At 38.7% G+C, this 16,514-nt stretch overlaps 2 protein-coding genes and 1 long non-coding RNA gene across 3 annotated transcripts; 2 read left to right on the plus strand and 1 right to left on the minus strand.

The window, feature by feature from the left end:
• The first annotated feature begins 319 nt into the window (after positions 1-319).
• On the plus strand, positions 320-1,755 carry LOC137728110 (uncharacterized). The gene is made up of 2 exons (XM_088691982.1): positions 320-1,409; positions 1,718-1,755. The coding sequence occupies exons 1-2, from the start codon at positions 320-322 to the stop codon at positions 1,753-1,755; spliced, it is 1,128 nt and encodes a 375-aa protein (XP_088548108.1).
• A 5,619-nt stretch (positions 1,756-7,374) lies between these two features.
• Positions 7,375-8,792, minus strand: LOC148697350 (uncharacterized). Its single transcript, XM_088693214.1, has 2 exons — positions 8,518-8,792; positions 7,375-7,924 (listed from the first exon to the last, which is right to left on the minus strand). Exons 1-2 carry the CDS (start codon positions 8,790-8,792, stop codon positions 7,375-7,377), a joined length of 825 nt encoding a protein of 274 aa, XP_088549340.1.
• A 6,709-nt stretch (positions 8,793-15,501) lies between these two features.
• LOC148697351 (uncharacterized) lies at positions 15,502-16,507 on the plus strand. Its single transcript, XR_015961516.1, has 2 exons — positions 15,502-15,855; positions 16,365-16,507. It is a non-coding gene; the product is annotated as an uncharacterized LOC148697351 (long non-coding RNA).
• Positions 16,508-16,514: the final 7 nt, after the last annotated feature.

Genomic DNA, 16,514 nt, shown 5'->3' on the forward strand with positions numbered 1-16,514 from the left:
AACTAATATACTATCAACTAATGATGCCACCGATCTTAGATGCTAAATCACACAAGACCATGGAAACACAACATCAAATGACCATGTGTTGAAGGAGATCGAGCTAAGAATGGAATGTAGTATCTATCAATATTGTAAATGACTTGTTTCCTTGTTTGTAGTTGACTTAGCTTGATTGTAGGAACCATATTAGGATACTTCTGTAACTATAAATTGGTGGCTCCACCTCTTGAGTAAATACAAATCAATTGCATATCAATCTCTTACATGGTACTAGAGCATTGATCTGGGCAACACAACAAAACCCTAGCCGACCTCCATGGCAGAGAACAAACCATCAGGCACGGCTTCGGGAACCAAGTGGGATAATCCCAATCACCAACTATACCTTCATCATTCAGACCAACCCGGTGCTATCCTTGTGCCGCAGCCCTTGGTCGAAGATAATTACAGCACATGGAGACAATCCATGACTATGGCCTTAACGGTCAAGAACAAAATCGGACTCGTGGACGGTTCGATCGTGGAGCCGAATGGACAGGATCCAACTGAATGGCAGCAGTGGAATCACTGCAATAACTTGGTCCAAACTTGGCTGCTAGGGTCGATGTCGAAAGACATCGCCAGCAGCGTGATTAATTGCAAGAATGCTAGGCAGATGTGGCTGGAATTGCAGGAGAGATTCTCACATGTGAACGTGGTTCAACTGTTCAATATCGAGAATGAGATTCATGATTGTGTGCAGGGAAGTATGTCTGTGGGATCTTACTTCACGAAATTGAAGGGATTATGGGACGAACGTGATGCTTTGTGCACCTTCCCGATCTGCACCTGTGGATCGGTCAAGGAAGTGGCTGCATACTTGGACACGCAGAAGACCATGAAGTTTCTTATGGGTCTCAGTGAATCATATGCAAGTGTTCGTAGCAACACTTTACTGCAAGATCCTTTACCAACCGTGAACAAAGCATACTCTCTTGTACTACGACATGAAAAACAATCGGAAGTAACAGCGAATAAAGCTCAGGCACAACCAGATGCGGCCGTGTTTGCCGTGAGGAGATCCAGCCGTGAAACCGAAGGAGAAAAGGGTGAGTTGAAGTGCACCAAGTGCAACAAAACAAACCACACTGCCAAGAATTGCCGTGCACACCTAAAATGTGCATTTTGCGGATGGAAGGGTCATACGGCCGACTATTGCCGCAAGAAGAAGGTAGCGGCTGAGGCTGAGGCTGATCATGGTATCGTGATTTCCAAAGGGAACCAAGCAGCAACATGTCTGACGGAGAGGAAGGAGATGAAATTTCCATTCACTGCTGAAGAATGCAAACAAATATTGAGTGTGCTGCAAAGCAAGTCTTCCTCCGCTAATCATGTTGGTAATTCCACAACCCATGAAGAACTTTCAGGTAAAGCTTTTTCACTCAACTCTAATGGCAAACAGGGTACATGGATTTTAGACAGTGGCTGCACGGACCATATGATCTATGATCCCAACCTGTTTTCTACTTCAAGGCCGGTCACTAATCACACTGTAGAAATGCCAAATGGGTCTGTGGCCTAAGTGACCCACATTGGCAAAGTCATCTTGTCCCCCAATCTCATCCTTGAGAACGTTTTGTGTGTCCCATATTTCAAATTGAATTTAATTTCAATTAGCAAGTTAGCCGATTCATCTTGTATAACCATCTTTTTGAACCAATTTTGTATTATACAGGACCTACGTTCGGGAATGATGATTGGGACGGGAATTGAACGGGAGGGCCTCTACTATCTCGATCACACCAAGAAAGGAACATGCAATCAGGCACAAAAATCCAACCCAACCCTTTGGCACCAACGTCTTGGACACCCATCTTCCAGAGTTCTTCCATTATTCTCTTTTTCCAATTTTAAACAAGCCTCTTGTGATACTGACAAGTGTGCAATTTGTCCTTTGGCTAAACAAACCAAACTTCCTTTTCCTTCAAGTTCAATTACTACTCATTCTTGTTTTGATTTAATTCATATTGATATATAGGGTGGTTATAAAATTGCTTCCATTTCGGGTGCCAAATATTTTCTTACTATTGTTGACGACTACACTCGATGCACTTGGATTTACCTTATGAAACACAAGTCTGATGCTAGGACTCTTCTAGTTAATTTCATCAATTTGATTGCCACCCAATTTGATTCTCTAATTAAGATCATACATAGTGACAATGGCCCTGAATTCAAACTTGGGAACTTCTATGCGGATAAAGGGATAATCCATCAAACTAGTTGTGTCAACACTCCACAACAAAATGGGGTTGCTGAAAGAAAACATAGACACCTGTTAAATATGGCGCGTGCCTTGCTTATTCAGGCTGGACTTCCACCTCGTTTTTGGGGGGACGCCATTCTCACATCCGCCTATCTCATAAATCGAACCCCTACTCCTCTCCTTGGTGGCAAAACCCCATATGAGAAATTATTTAACCGCTCCCCAAATTATTCCCATTTATGTGTTTTTGGTTGCTTATATTTTACTTCTACCCATACCCAAAATCGTTCTAAATTTGATCCAAGAGCCTCTCGGTGCATTTTTCTGGGATATCCCCATGGTCAAAAAGGATATCGCGTTTTCGATCTTAGTCAACAAAAGGTCCTTATTTCTCGTGATGTGAGTTTCTTTGAAAATACCTTTCCTTTCTTACTTCCTCACTCCTCCGCTGCGTCCACTAATCCGCCCACTTTACCCACTTTCCATTTCGACATGGACCTGCCTTCCCCTCTTGCTGGGCCACCTCTACCCACTGGCCCACCCGAGTCCCCTTCACTCAACCCACCTACGGATTTACCCTTACCTTCCCCTGTCTCTTCCCCCACCACACCCACCACACCCACCTCTCCACCCACGTCCCCTTTACCCCTTTCCCCCATTGTCGACCTCCCTGCTCCGTCCCCCCAACCTTTCACCCCAGTTCCGCGCCGCGGCGGTCGCTCCACTCGGCCGCCTGCCTATTTGCAGGACTTTCAACTCGAGACTAGCCTCCCTTCAAGGACCGCACCATCGTCATCAACGAACTTGGTCGCTTGTTCAGGTACGGCTCACCCACTTTCTCATTCCTTGTCTTATGATCATATATCTCACACCCACAAAACATATCTTGCTACACTTACCCTTCTTAAAGAACCTACCAGTTTCTCTCAGGCCGTCCAACACTCACAGTGGCGTGCCGCCATGACATCTGAGATTGATGCCTTGCAGGCCAATGAGACTTGGAGCTTGGTGTCGTTGCCACCTCATAAACGGCCGATCGGCTGTAAGTGGGTGTATAAGGTGAAATTGAAGGCTGATGGTACGGTCGAACGCTACAAAGCCCGCTTAGTGGCAAAGGGATACAGTCAAGTTGAAGGAATTGATTACTGGGAGACTTTTGCTCCCGTTGCCAAACTGGTGACAGTCCGTGTCCTGCTTAGTGTGGCCTTTCTGCGTGGCTGGCATCTCCACCAATTGGATGTGAACAACGCGTTTTTGAATGGTGATCTTAATGAGGAGGTGTTCATATCTTTGCCTCCCGGTTTCGGACGAAAGGGGGAGCATCGAGTCTGTAAATTGCACAAGTCATTGTACGGTTTAAAATAGGCATCTAGGCAGTGGTTTATCAAGTTGTCTACTGCCCTCAAAGCTGCGGGATTCCAACAGTCACGATCCGACTACTCTCTGTTCGTCCGAAGTCGTCAAGGCAACCTCCTGGTATTACTCGTATATGTTGATGATGTTATATTGGCAGGGAACAATTTGGAGGATATAGAGAACACGAAATTATTCTTAGCCAACCAATTCAAGCTTAAGGATTTGGGACAGCTGAAGTATTTCCTTGGCATCGAAGTTGCCAGGTTACGGCATGGAATCAGCTTGTCACAACGTAAATATGCCTTGGAGATTTTGGATGATGCTGGATTCTTAGGGGTCAAACCTTCTCGGTTCCCTATGGAACAATATTTATCACTCACACAATCCAATGGAAGGTTATTAGATGATGCTTCGGCATACAGCAGAATGGTTGGAAGATTGATATATTTGACCATAACTAGGCCGGACCTGACTTACGCCGTGCATGTGCTAAGCCAGTTTATGGACAAGCCACGGCAACCGCATTTGGAAGCAGCCCATAAAGTGCTTAAGTATATTAAGCATACACCGGGTCAAGGTATTATGCTCCCATCTACAGGATCACTTCAATTGCGGGCATTTTGTGATGCAGATTGGGCACGTTGCAAAGACACAAGGAGATCAATCACGGGATACTGCATTTTACTTGGGCAAGCACCGGTTTCTTGGAAGACTAAGAAACAGACGACAGTATCGCGTTCAAGTGCAGAAGCTGAGTATCGTTCGATGGCTACCACTTGCTGCGAGATCACATGGTTGAAGAATATTTTGAAGGATTTGGGAGTTGATCACACACAGCCCGTAACTTTATTCTGTGACAATCAGGCGGCTATACACATAGCATCGAATCCGGTGTTTCATGAGAGAACCAAACACATAGAGATAGATTGCCACCTGGTTCGAGAGAAGATTCAACAAGGGATGATTAGGACAGCTCATATTCGAACTGAAAACCAGCCGGCTGATTTGTTCACTAAGCCATTAAGCTCGACACAGTTTGAAGTTCTCCTTGGCAAGTTGAGTGTTATAAACATACACTCCAACTTGAGGGGGAGTGTTGAAGGAGATCGAGCTAAGAATGGAATGTAGTATCTATCAATATTGTAAATGACTTGTTTCCTTATTTGTAGTTGACTTAGCTTGATTGTAGGAACCATATTAGGATACTTCTGTAACTATAAATTGGTGGCTCCACCTCTTGAGTAAATAAAAATCAATTGCATATCAATCTCTTACGCCATGAAAAAATAAATAGTGGGAGGAGGACAGAAATTTGAAAACTTGGCCACCAGATGGATGTACAAAATCACTTTTCCGTAGTTACTTTAGGATCCAGATAAAAACAGTCGAGCATGGAACATACAGTTCTCATTCTTTTAATGACTACTTTCAAGTTACAAGCACAAGACCAAATAGAAACTCGTTCGTTTAATGTATGCTCCCGAGTCTAAATATAATTCACATTCTAACAAATTATGAATAGAAAGAGATGTAAAGAAGAATAACATAATCAAAACAGATAATACTTACAGGAATAATTAACTTTTGGCCCCCGCGATGCAACTCAAATTTCCAAAAGATACTGTATAAAAGAAAAAAATATTATATCTTAAGTGAACTCTAAACAACAGGCAATTAGTAAACAAATTTTAATATTTGCAAGGCTAGTATGAATAATATCAAAGATTTTATATTTATTCTGAAAAAACATAGGAGGGAATATGGAATTGGCGTAATTTTGAAGTCATCCACCAAAGCTATAATTGTATCGCCATAAAACTTTGGGCTAAAGAATCAAATTATCAAACCCAGAAAACATCAATTTCCCGTTGAGTCTGTTGAAAAGAATAAAATAGAATAAAACAGATGGACCAAGAAGCTGACCAAAACCAGCTTGTTAAATATGATCCCTTCAACTATAAGGCGCAAACTTGGTTTTAGAGATGTATAAACATAGGTCTCGGATAGGTATGCAATTCAAAGGTTTTAAAAATGTGTTGAAACCGAATGAACCAAGTGCGCATCAATTGTCTAATTTTTCCTACATAAAATGTTCCATGTTTTCCTTTCCCTTAATTCTTGCTTCCCTTGTCTCTCCAAAACATTGAAACTTCAAACTTGTTCTTGAATCCCTTGTCTCTCTCTAAATTCAATTTAAATTTCTCCCTAGGCATCAAAAGTCTTACTAGCTAAAGTAATGATATATTATATTGAAGACGATTGATTAAATGAAGGGAGAAAAAGATAATAAATAGACTGGAACTGAGCTATACCCTCATGAGTCCATGGCCATGTAGAAAGTGCGGCGAAGACATATAGGCCAATATTGTACCAGGTCGGAAATGTGCTGCGACCTTCTCTTGTTCTTTCATTTTCCGCAGCCTCTCCAGTTCTTCCTTTAACTCTTCTGCTTCATTCAGTTTTGTCCCAAGTCCAGTTGGATAATTATCCATTAGTTTTATTTGATTTATCTAGTTAATTTGCTTATGTTCGTATAATCCCTATTTGTCAGGGAATATAGTTAGCGTTTGACCTAACCTTTAGGAGAACCCCAACAGTCTAGGGTTGTTAGACGTGGAATATTTTGTTGCTTATTTTTCTGATTACTTGTTTCTTGTATGAACATTCTCTCAAACTTTTGCACTCTTTAGCATCCGAAGTTCTAGTTCTTTAACAGTTCCAAACCAGAAGTCAACACTTATATCCCATAAATGTCATATATCTTCCTTTTATTCTCATCCGACAATATTTCATACGCTTAGCATATCCTCTGAAAGTTTTTTGCAGCAATATCTTTTATCTGAAAACAAGCATTTCATCTACAGCATTGATCAAGTTGAAATGCCTTTGAAGAAATATCATCATTCACTATTGTCCTTCTTCAGGATACCTTGTCAAGAATGCGCGAGTGGTGGAAGTGTAGTGGACATCAGACATGATTTAGATTTGGATTGCCATTTGGAGTGGAGGAGCTAGGTTAATAGGCATCTCCGCGAGTGGTGGAAGTGTAGTGGACATCAGACACGAAACTTCAGCAGGGTTGGCTTAAATCCACAGAAAAATGGCGTGAAAACTTTGGTTCAACTACCTGGTGTTGGACTGGTTTACTTGACCAGGTCGGTCACTGGGGCGCGGATCCGAGTTCGGACACGAGTCAACCTTCGTGGTCTTGGGGCACTACATGTTGGACTCCTGGGAATTGAGACACCTGGGCCTGTGTTGAGATTTTAGTAATTTACCATTGATATGATCACTTGGATTTTGAAGGGAGCAAGAAGAATGAAAGAGAAGAAGCTAGAAAGAGAGAGTCAAAGAGAATATTTCACAGTTGTAACATTCTAACCGTTGCAGAATGATGCTCCACTTTCATTTATTCATTCATCCCTTACATCAGTTATCATTACCATTCAAATACATAAGCCATTGTGATTATGACACATGGCAATTACAAGGCATGTGAGCCATTGAAAATGAAAACTGATCTAAGTCCTACACTTGGCATATGAGCTCAAGCTATCTCAACAAAAAACAATTTCACAAAATGACAAAATAGAAAATCTACTAGGTAAATCATTTACTAACAAGAAATTAGTAAGCAATTTACTTTTCAACGCTCCCTTCTAAATTGCTAACTGATTTCACACCAATCAAGCTTTTCAAATAGTTGAATCTATCCTTGGGAAGAACCTTGGTAAAAATGTCTGCAATATGTTCTTCACTCTTGCAGTAAATCAAATTGACCACTCCTTCTTGAATTGCATCTCTAATGAAATGAAACTTCCTGCCAATGTGCTTGGTCCTTTGATGAAACACTGGATTCTTAGACATGGCAATAGCTGATGTATTGTCACAGAATAGGGAAGTTGCAGCGGCTTGCTCTTCTCCAAAGTTCTTGAGCACAAACCTAAGCCAAATGACCTGAGAGGTGCTTCAGCTGCACTAACATACTCAGCTTGTGCAGTTGAAAGTGCTACACTGTGCTGCTTAACCGAAGCCCATGAGAATGCTCCACTCCTAAATGAAAAAGCATACCCTGAGGTGCTTTTCATATCCTTCTCAGATCCACTCCAGTCATTATTACAATAACCAATTAATAGAGCAGACTTTCCAACCACATATTCAATCCTAAAGTCAATTGTTCCTTGGATATACCTTAGGACTCTTTTAGCAGCTCCATAGTGCTTCTTAGAACGCTTGTGCATAAATCGTGCAAGCAAACTAGCAAAGAACATAATATCTGGCCTAGTTGCTGTTAAGTACAAAAGGCTCCCAACAATTTTCCTGTATAAACACTCATCTACAGGTTAACTTCCATCCTTTCTTCTCAGTTTATCAGTTGCAACCAATGAAGTGCTCACTGGCTTGCAGTCTTTGAGCCTAAATTTATCTAAGAGAGTCAGAGCATATTTTTTTTTTCTAGTGTATAAATATACTCCCTTCAGTTTGAGTTACCCCCATTCCAAGGAAATGATGAAGTAAACCCAAATCTGACATCTCATATTTGCACATCATCTTAGCCTTGAATTCTTGCATCATTTCTGCACTACTCCCTGTGTACATTATATCATCAACATAGATTGACACAATCAAAGTACCAACACCTTCCTTGTTGCTTCACTTGAGCTTCTATGAAAGCCACAGTGAATTAAGTATGTGTCAATTTCACTATACCAGGCCCTTGGTGCCTGTTTTAGACCATAGAGGGCATTTCTCAGCCTATACACTTTGTCCTTTTAATCACAAAACCATCAGGTTGGTCCACATATACCTCTTCCTCGAGAATAATATTCAGAAAAGATGATTTAACATCCAATTGTCATAGTTTCCAACCTTTATGTGTAGTTAGTGCAATGAGTGTCCTGATGGTATCTAACCTTACCACAGAAGCAAAGGTTTCATTGAAGTCAACCCTAGGTTTTTGTGTGTAGCCCTTGGCTACAAGTCCAGCTTTGTGTTTTTGAATGGAACCATTAAGATTCAGCTTTGTTTTGTAGACCCACTTCACTCCCATAATTGGTTTGTTGCATGGCCTATCAACTAACTCCCAAGTAGAGTTCTTTTCTATCATCAACATCTCTTCTATCAAAGCCTTTTTCCAAGCTTCATCTTTGATTGCCTCACTGAAATCTTTAGGTTCAATAATGCTCATCTTACATTGAGCATATACATCACTCAAATTATTCCATTTCTGTGGAGTATGATCATAGGTTTTTGAGATTGAGACTGAAGAACCAAGTGAACTAGATTCCTGAGATGCTTGGATGTCTTTAGTTGTTTGTGATCTTAGAGGAGATTGCATAGACTGAGGTGAGTCACTTTATTCTTAATCAAGCTCAGATATCCTTGATCTTCCATTATCATTCCAAGGAATAGAGAATTGCACTACCTCATTAGATGTCCATATCTTATATGCCACAACCAAGATGACTATTCAACAGTTGCTTTATTAGCCATGTAAGGATTGACATATTCCAAACTTAACGGAAATCATCTATTTCCTTTCATTGGAACACTTGCAATCAAATCTTCCATATGTCTATCTCCATATATATCAACCATGTAATCACCAAACACAAGCCAATAACCATGCTCTACCATCTGCCCTACCCTTAACAAATTCTCATCCAATCCAAGTACAATCATAACCTCTTTAATATATCTAGTCACACCCTTCATTTCTATAACCAAGGTACATTTTCCTATTGACTGCACTAAATCTCCCGTGCCTATTTTAACTCTACACTTCACATTTTTATCAACATCAATAAGCAAGGATTCATGAGAGGTCATATGATTACTACATGCAGTGTCTACATACCATATGTTCATATTTTTTCCAATAGTAGCAGAATGATAGGCATAAAACATGGTTGCAGATTCTGTTACCTAATTTGCAAAGTTTAAGCTTTCCAGCCTTGTTTGGTTGATCATGGTCCTTGATGAGATGACCAAAACGATTGCATCCATGGCATTTTGGCTTCCCTTTAAACCAACATTCACCATAGTGTAGCTTATCACAATGCTTGTATTTTCCCTTAGCCTGATCAGATTATCATACTTGCCACCTTGATTAGCAAGATTCTAAGGTTTAGGGTTCCATTTCTTTCCCTTCGATTTCCAGTTCTTCTTTGGTTTAGAGTTACCAAAAGAGGGATTTGACTGAGTCCCCCTTGGATTTACACTCATACTACTGAAAACTTTCTCAGTGGTACTCTTAGCATACCTATCAAGGCGCTGTGCAAATCCTCTCAATGTAGCAATAACCTATTGTACCTCAATAGTTTCAATATCCTTAGTTTGTTTGATCACATAACAAACAAGATCAAATTCTTTGGTCAAGCTTATGAGCAATTTTTGAACCAAACGCTCTCTTGGTAAATCTTCTCCATACCCTTTCATTTGGTTCACCATCTTGAGCGAGAAGATGAGTAAGATACACAGACAAGGTTTCATCATCCTTCATCCTCGTGTACTCGAAATCTCGGCGTAGACCTGTAGTTTGATGGATCTCACTAGTTTATCACCATGAAATTCGTGGTGTAAAATATCCCAAACGCCATTTAAGGTATTCTCATTCAAGATTTTGGGAAAAATATCCTCCGAAACAGCTTATTGGATGATACCCAGCGCCTTAGCATTCTTTATTAGCTTATCACTCAGGGAAGCTTTATCTAAATCTGATGAGCCTTCATCTTCAACCTTTTTAGCCTTCGATTCTGGTATTTGAAGACCCTTTTCGACTAAATCCCAGATTCCATGCGATTTGAAAATAGTTCTCATTTGGATCTTCCAAAATTCATTGTTGTCACCATTGAATATTGGATCCTAAAGATCATTACTACCTGACCCAGCATTTGAGACCTGAATCGATGAACTTAGTCGAAAATTTCACGTTGGATTTCCGAGCATATCACTCACAGATCTAGCGCCCCGATTCTAGATAAAACCTAGGCTCGCGATACCATGTTGAGATTTTAGTAATTTACCATTGATCTGATCACTTGGATTTCGAATGGAGCAAGAAGAATGAAAAAGAAGAAGCTAGATAGAGAGTCAGAGAGAATATTTCGCAGCTGCAACATTCTAACTGTTGCAGAATGATGCTCCACTTTCATATATTCATTCATCCCTTACATCAGTTATCATCACCATTCAAATACATAAGCCATTGTGATTATGACACATGGCAATTACAAGGCATATGAGCCATTGAAAATGAAAACTGATCTATGTCCTACACTTTGGCATAAGAGCTCAAGCTATCTCAATAGAAAACAGTTTCACAAAATGACAAAATAGAAAATCTAGTAGGTAAATCATTTACTAACAAGAAATTAGTAAGCAATTTACTTTTCAACAGCTTGTTTGGTTCGATCCTGACTTTTGGTTTGTAGCAGATGGTGACGCAACGTGGCCGTGGGCTAGGAAACAAACCCAGCGTTTAAGCCCTATTCTGGGTTGCTATTGCTGCAATTGCTAATGTTGTTGGTGGCAGAGGCTGCCCAGCCCAGCCTCTGTGCTCAACCATGAAGAACAGTGGCATGGGGTTGGGGCCACACCATGGTTTTAATTGTTTGGTCCAAATCTAGGCATGTCGGGAGTGTTGTTCGTCATAGTTTCGAAATTCCTAACCAAGCTTTCCTTTCTCTAGGGCACATGAATCAAGGAATTAAAAAATTCGAAGATTGGGTATATTACAAAAATTCAAAAAGATAGAAATTTGAAGAGAATTGCAAGAACTTCTTTGAGATTTGAATCAATTTCTTAATGAAGCACCCATTTGCTGTAGCAAAATTTCGTCATCACGGATTAGATGAAATTGTACCTACAAACAAATTAGACACATTTAGTTACAGCCAAAGCCATGCGCCCAATAAAAGGGGAGTTTTAGCCAATGAACCTACGATGCCTAAGTCAGTTTCTCTATAAAAAAAAAAGGAGAGATTTAGGATTGAGTTGTATAGAGTTCACTTTAACTTACTTGAGAAGTGTGTAGAATAAGGTATTTATATGGAGCATTGTAGTATCAAGGATCTAAAGGGAGGGAGAGTTCGGCTAAATTACATAATGGGTAGCCTAATTTGGTATTTAATTCGCCATCCACGAGACTCGAACCTAAGATCTCTTTCTTTCAATTGAAGAGAAATACCACCAGATTGTAGTACTCAATGGCAATCCTTGTTGATATTATTAAAGTTAATTAATAATATCCTAAATATTAGAATCCTTGATTGTGCTTCCTTGAGTAAAAGAATATGTCTTTAATAAAGGCAATTCCGTCAATTGGAAAAAAAAAAAAAAAAAATCTATGTGTTAGCTCTAGGATTTTTTTGAAATTATTTTTGGCTCCACAAAACCCTACAACTAATAAGATGTGAGTTGAAACAATATCAGTGGTATAAGTAGTGTACAATGTTGAATGTTGAACCCAAATAGTTGATCATATCTTAATTTGTATATAAGATTGTGTCCCGAATTTATGAGAAAAATATAATATAATATATATATATATATATATATAACATAATGCTCCCAAAGATTTCAATGTATGCATTGCTGCCCAAGAATTCTATACAATATCTCCACAGATCACGAGGCCATAATGATGGAGAGAAAGTTCCTGGAAATTTCCTATGCACAGCCATGTAGGTCCCCTCAGTTCGTAACTTCATGTGCATTATGATGATTCAACGGTTGTCATCCTGCATGCAAAGTGGCTCATAAAATCCAACTAGAAAAGTATACGACCCAAAAAACAAATAAAATCCCTACTTAAATAATAGTATAAGTATAACTCTAAAAGTCACTCAGTACTACGGCCTGGTGATATTTCTCTTCACTTATAAGTAAGAGGTCTTATGTTTGAATCTCGTAAATGACGAATTCGGTACTAAATTAGGTTGTCCACTATATGGTTTAGCCGAATTTCTCCCTCTTCTTAATGTAAGATATATCGTTGCACTTAAAAAAAAAAAAAAAAAAAAAAAGACTTCGTTTTTCTTCCTTTTTTTATGTGTGTTGAGATTATATTATTGTTCAGGATAGGGTTTCTCAAAAATATCTTTGGAAAATTTGTGGCAAAACAACTATGTATAACGCAAGTGATTTTCACACTACATTTTAACCTTATATAATACAACTCTTAATTTTGGCCAATGATTCTCTTTTAATTTATTAATTTAATGTTTGAAACAAAAGAGTGCGAGTAGTGAAAAGGGAGTGTAAAAATTATTGTCCATATAAAAATGTAGGACAACAACATTTACAAGAGAAAATTTCCCAATGCTAGTTTAGTCCAAGCAATATTCTAAAGGAAAAAGAGGATTGAACTAAACGCAGTAAATTGGAGATATTCTAAACACAATGCAACTCCACCAAGAATAAAAAATATAAAAATACAAGTTAATTAAACTCTTATCTTTTGTTCTTTTACCATCATCCATGATAGAGTAGTTGCGCAAACATGGTGCCCAGAGAAAAGACACATCGTGCTTAGGAATTTGACACATATGCTGATAAAGACACCAACCTTTCCTCATCTCCTTCTAGCTGCTGACAACAAAACCAAAACCTAATTTTCCATATAATCCCAAACCTTTTAATATTTTTCAAGCTCATCACTCTGATTCAACTTAGCTTGCTCATTAAGAGTCTCTCTCTCTCTCTCTCTCTACATATATAGATGGGTTTTCACATGGCAGTTGTAGCAGTCATCAAACTCAAAGTCGTCACCATGTCCGCCTCTCACAGCAGCGCTGTGCTGACTGGGTTGATCTGGCCGTTTGTCCTCAAACTCTCTTTCAGCTTCAGTCTTCTTCGTCAAACCTACTCCGAATTCAGCCATGCATCGAGGCTCTTCTTTTTCCAGCTCAATCAGATTGCAGCTGCTGGTTTGGATGACGATGCAAATCATCATCATCGGCAGCTAGTTACTAGGTTGCAACGAGCTCTGAGGCTGCTGCGACACACTGTGACTCAAGAAAGACAGTTACCGGCCTTGGAGTTGGATGAGCAGAGCATGCATGCCCTCGCCATGGTTGCACTTTGAGCTTCATGTGGGTGAGAATCTACGAATTACTATGTTACTGCGTTTTTTTTTACCTTTTCTTTTCATTTTACTGGGATTCGGTGAATGGTTTTTACTTATATTTTAACTTTTGGTTTGTTACCAAATTTAATATATGGAAATGTCGATCTAAACTGTTAATTATGATTAAGATGCTTTAAACTGGCTGGTTGAATTTTACTCTCCGGCTCGTGTGGCAAGAGTTTCCATTGTATAATTGTGAAAGAGAAATAATTCTTGCACACCTTTTTCTCTTGCAAAACATGTTTAAAGTTGTTCCTTGATTTTTTTTACTCGATCAATATATTAAAAGAGGGACTTTGGATGTGGTCCTTAGGTATTAATATTCTTTGATTGAAACCTTGTTGGTTTTTAATTTTTAATCGAGGTCCCTGAAATTAATGTGATAATTTATTTCTATGTACGTTACTATATTTTTTAAATTAAAAATTAAAAATTATAGTTGTTTATATAAATAAGATTTTAAATAAAAAACCATAATTTGTGGGATTAAAAATATTAAAATATAAATATACTATTGTGTGTGTGTGTGTATATAAACATGGGTACATTCATCAAAATTAACCAAAAAAATTATTGTATCAGAACATGGGTACATTCTTCAAAATCAGAAGAAAAAAAAAATATTAGGCTTAATAACATTAGTAAATTTCTTCAATTAAACTTGACATGGATACATTTTAAAATCAAAAACAAAATAATGTACCCATTCAAGTTTAAAAATGGATTAGAAAAAAATTGAATAGATTTTGTATTAAAAAAAAAAAAAAGGTACATTTTACATATAAGAAATTGATATATTTAAGAATGAGTACATTTTAAGATTAAAAAGTTTTGCATGAATGGGTGCATATAATTAGCATGGGTTGTCACATCTCGGTCCCGCTCCACCACCGTAGCACAATATTGTTCGCTTTGGGTCCCGACCACGCCCTCACGGTTTTGTTTTTGGGAACTCACACTAGAACTTCCCGATGGGTCACCCATCCTAGGAATGCTCTCACGCGCTACTCGCTTAACTTTAGAGTTCCTACGGAACCCGAAGCAGTGAGCTCCCAAAAGGTCTCGTGCTAGGTAGGGATGAGAATATACATTTAAGGAACACTCCCCTGGGCAATGTGGGATATTACAATCCACCCCCCTTAGGGGCCCGACGTCCTCGTCGGCACACCACGGCCAGGGTTAGGCTCTGATACCAATTGTCATATCCCGGCCCGGGGCGGATCACTTCCCCGGCCCGCTCCACCACCGTAGCACGATATTGTCCACTTTGGGCTTACCATTCCCTCACGGTTTTGTTTTTTGGGAACTCACGAGCAACTTCCCAGTGGGTCACCCATCATGGGATTGCTCTAGCCCCCTTCTCGCTTAACTTCGGAGTTCCTACGGAACCCGAAGCCAATGAGTTCCCAAAAGGCCTCATGCTAGGTAGGGATGGGAATATACATTTAAGGATCACTCCCCTGGACGATGTGGGATGTTACATGGGTACATTTAGCAAAAAAAAGTGCAAATAAAAAAATATATGGGTACAAATACAAATAAACTTTAAAAAATATGGGCACAAAAAGAAATTAATATATGGGTACAAATTAAAACTGAAAATAAAATTGGTATAAATTAAAAATGGGTACAAACTAAAACTAAAAATATATGATAAAAAATTTAGTCATAAATATAAATATACTAATTGTAACATTTTTAACATTAAATGAATATATTTAGAAATAAAAAAAAAATTATTATTGAAATAATTAATGATATTATTAGTACCCAAGGACCTTGATAAAAAATTAAAAAGGAATAAGATTTTAATCAAAGGAATAGCAAAAATAAAAAAGGATTGTTCCCGTTTAATGGCATGTTTACTAATTTAGCGCAGATGAATTGAATTAAGGCAAATGATACACACTTTTTCAAGCCTCTCACGTGTTTAATTTTGTATGTTCTTTTGGTTTGACTTATTCAATATGATTTTCTGATATAAAGAGGAATGTGAGAAACTAAAAACAGTGTGAAGAGTCGTGTTTATAAATATTGGTTGGAGATGCCCCCTTCGTGTGAGATATAATGTGGTGCGGTCAAATACGGTTGCGAGAGTCCTCTCCGTTGTGAGTCCACTGCTGTGAGTGCCTTTCTCTTCGTTGTGAAAGAATCTAGTCGTCATCTGTTTACGCGTGTTATCAATGGGCTGGAAGCAATGAGAGAGATCGATGCTAGTGTTTAGGAAAGCCAGCAATGTTATGAATTGAGTTTAGCATAATCGCAGTAGGAGTTTATTACTTAGTTAAATAATGAGTTTGTTGGTGGTGTTTAGGAAAGTAGTTGTAATTGCCAGCTTACAGATTGTTTGGAGTTGTTATGTTATGTTGGCCAACGGTCATTTTATTAATGGTTATGTTAGGAAGATTGAAATTTTAAACTAAATTTGTAGTAAAAAAAAAAAAAAAAAAAAAAAAAAGACATGTCATCAATAAGAAAAAGCACGTTAATCGATACTTAGTCAATAATCTAATAATTTACAACTACATCATTTGGTTTAAAGAATTTAGTCTTCCTAACATTATCTTTTTTATTAAAGAATACTTCTCCTCCTTCCCCAAACTTCCAACTCCGTTGCTATCTGTGCTACAGGTTAAGGTCGAAGTGGATCCTATCAGTTTTCAATTCTGGGAAGGTTTTTGGTTTGAGAGGAGTGCTGGCTCGATCTGCTAATAGCTAATCTAGCTAAAAGCCAATTAAACAAGTAATTAAGAAAACGATTACAACTTTGCGAAGCCATAG

The sequence above is a fragment of the Pyrus communis genome, chromosome 4, assembly GCF_041283825.1.
Source record: "Pyrus communis isolate YQ-2024b chromosome 4, ASM4128382v1, whole genome shotgun sequence".
Lineage (NCBI taxonomy): Eukaryota > Viridiplantae > Streptophyta > Magnoliopsida > Rosales > Rosaceae > Pyrus > Pyrus communis.

Bases quoted from the DNA above. Each gene is read 5' to 3' on its own strand.
- LOC137728110 (XM_088691982.1), top strand. From the start codon at position 320: ATGGCAGAGAACAAACCATCAGGCACGGCTTCGGGAACCAAGTGGGAT. The intron at 1,410-1,717 runs GTAAAGCTTTTT...TGTATTATACAG, and splicing joins AACCCATGAAGAACTTTCAG to GACCTACGTTCGGGAATGAT.
- LOC148697350 (XM_088693214.1), bottom strand. From the start codon at position 8,792: ATGAGCATTATTGAACCTAAAGATTTCAGTGAGGCAATCAAAGATGAA. The intron at 7,925-8,517 runs GTTAGATACCAT...GTGTTTATACAG, and splicing joins ACCTTTGCTTCTGTGGTAAG to GAAAATTGTTGGGAGCCTTT.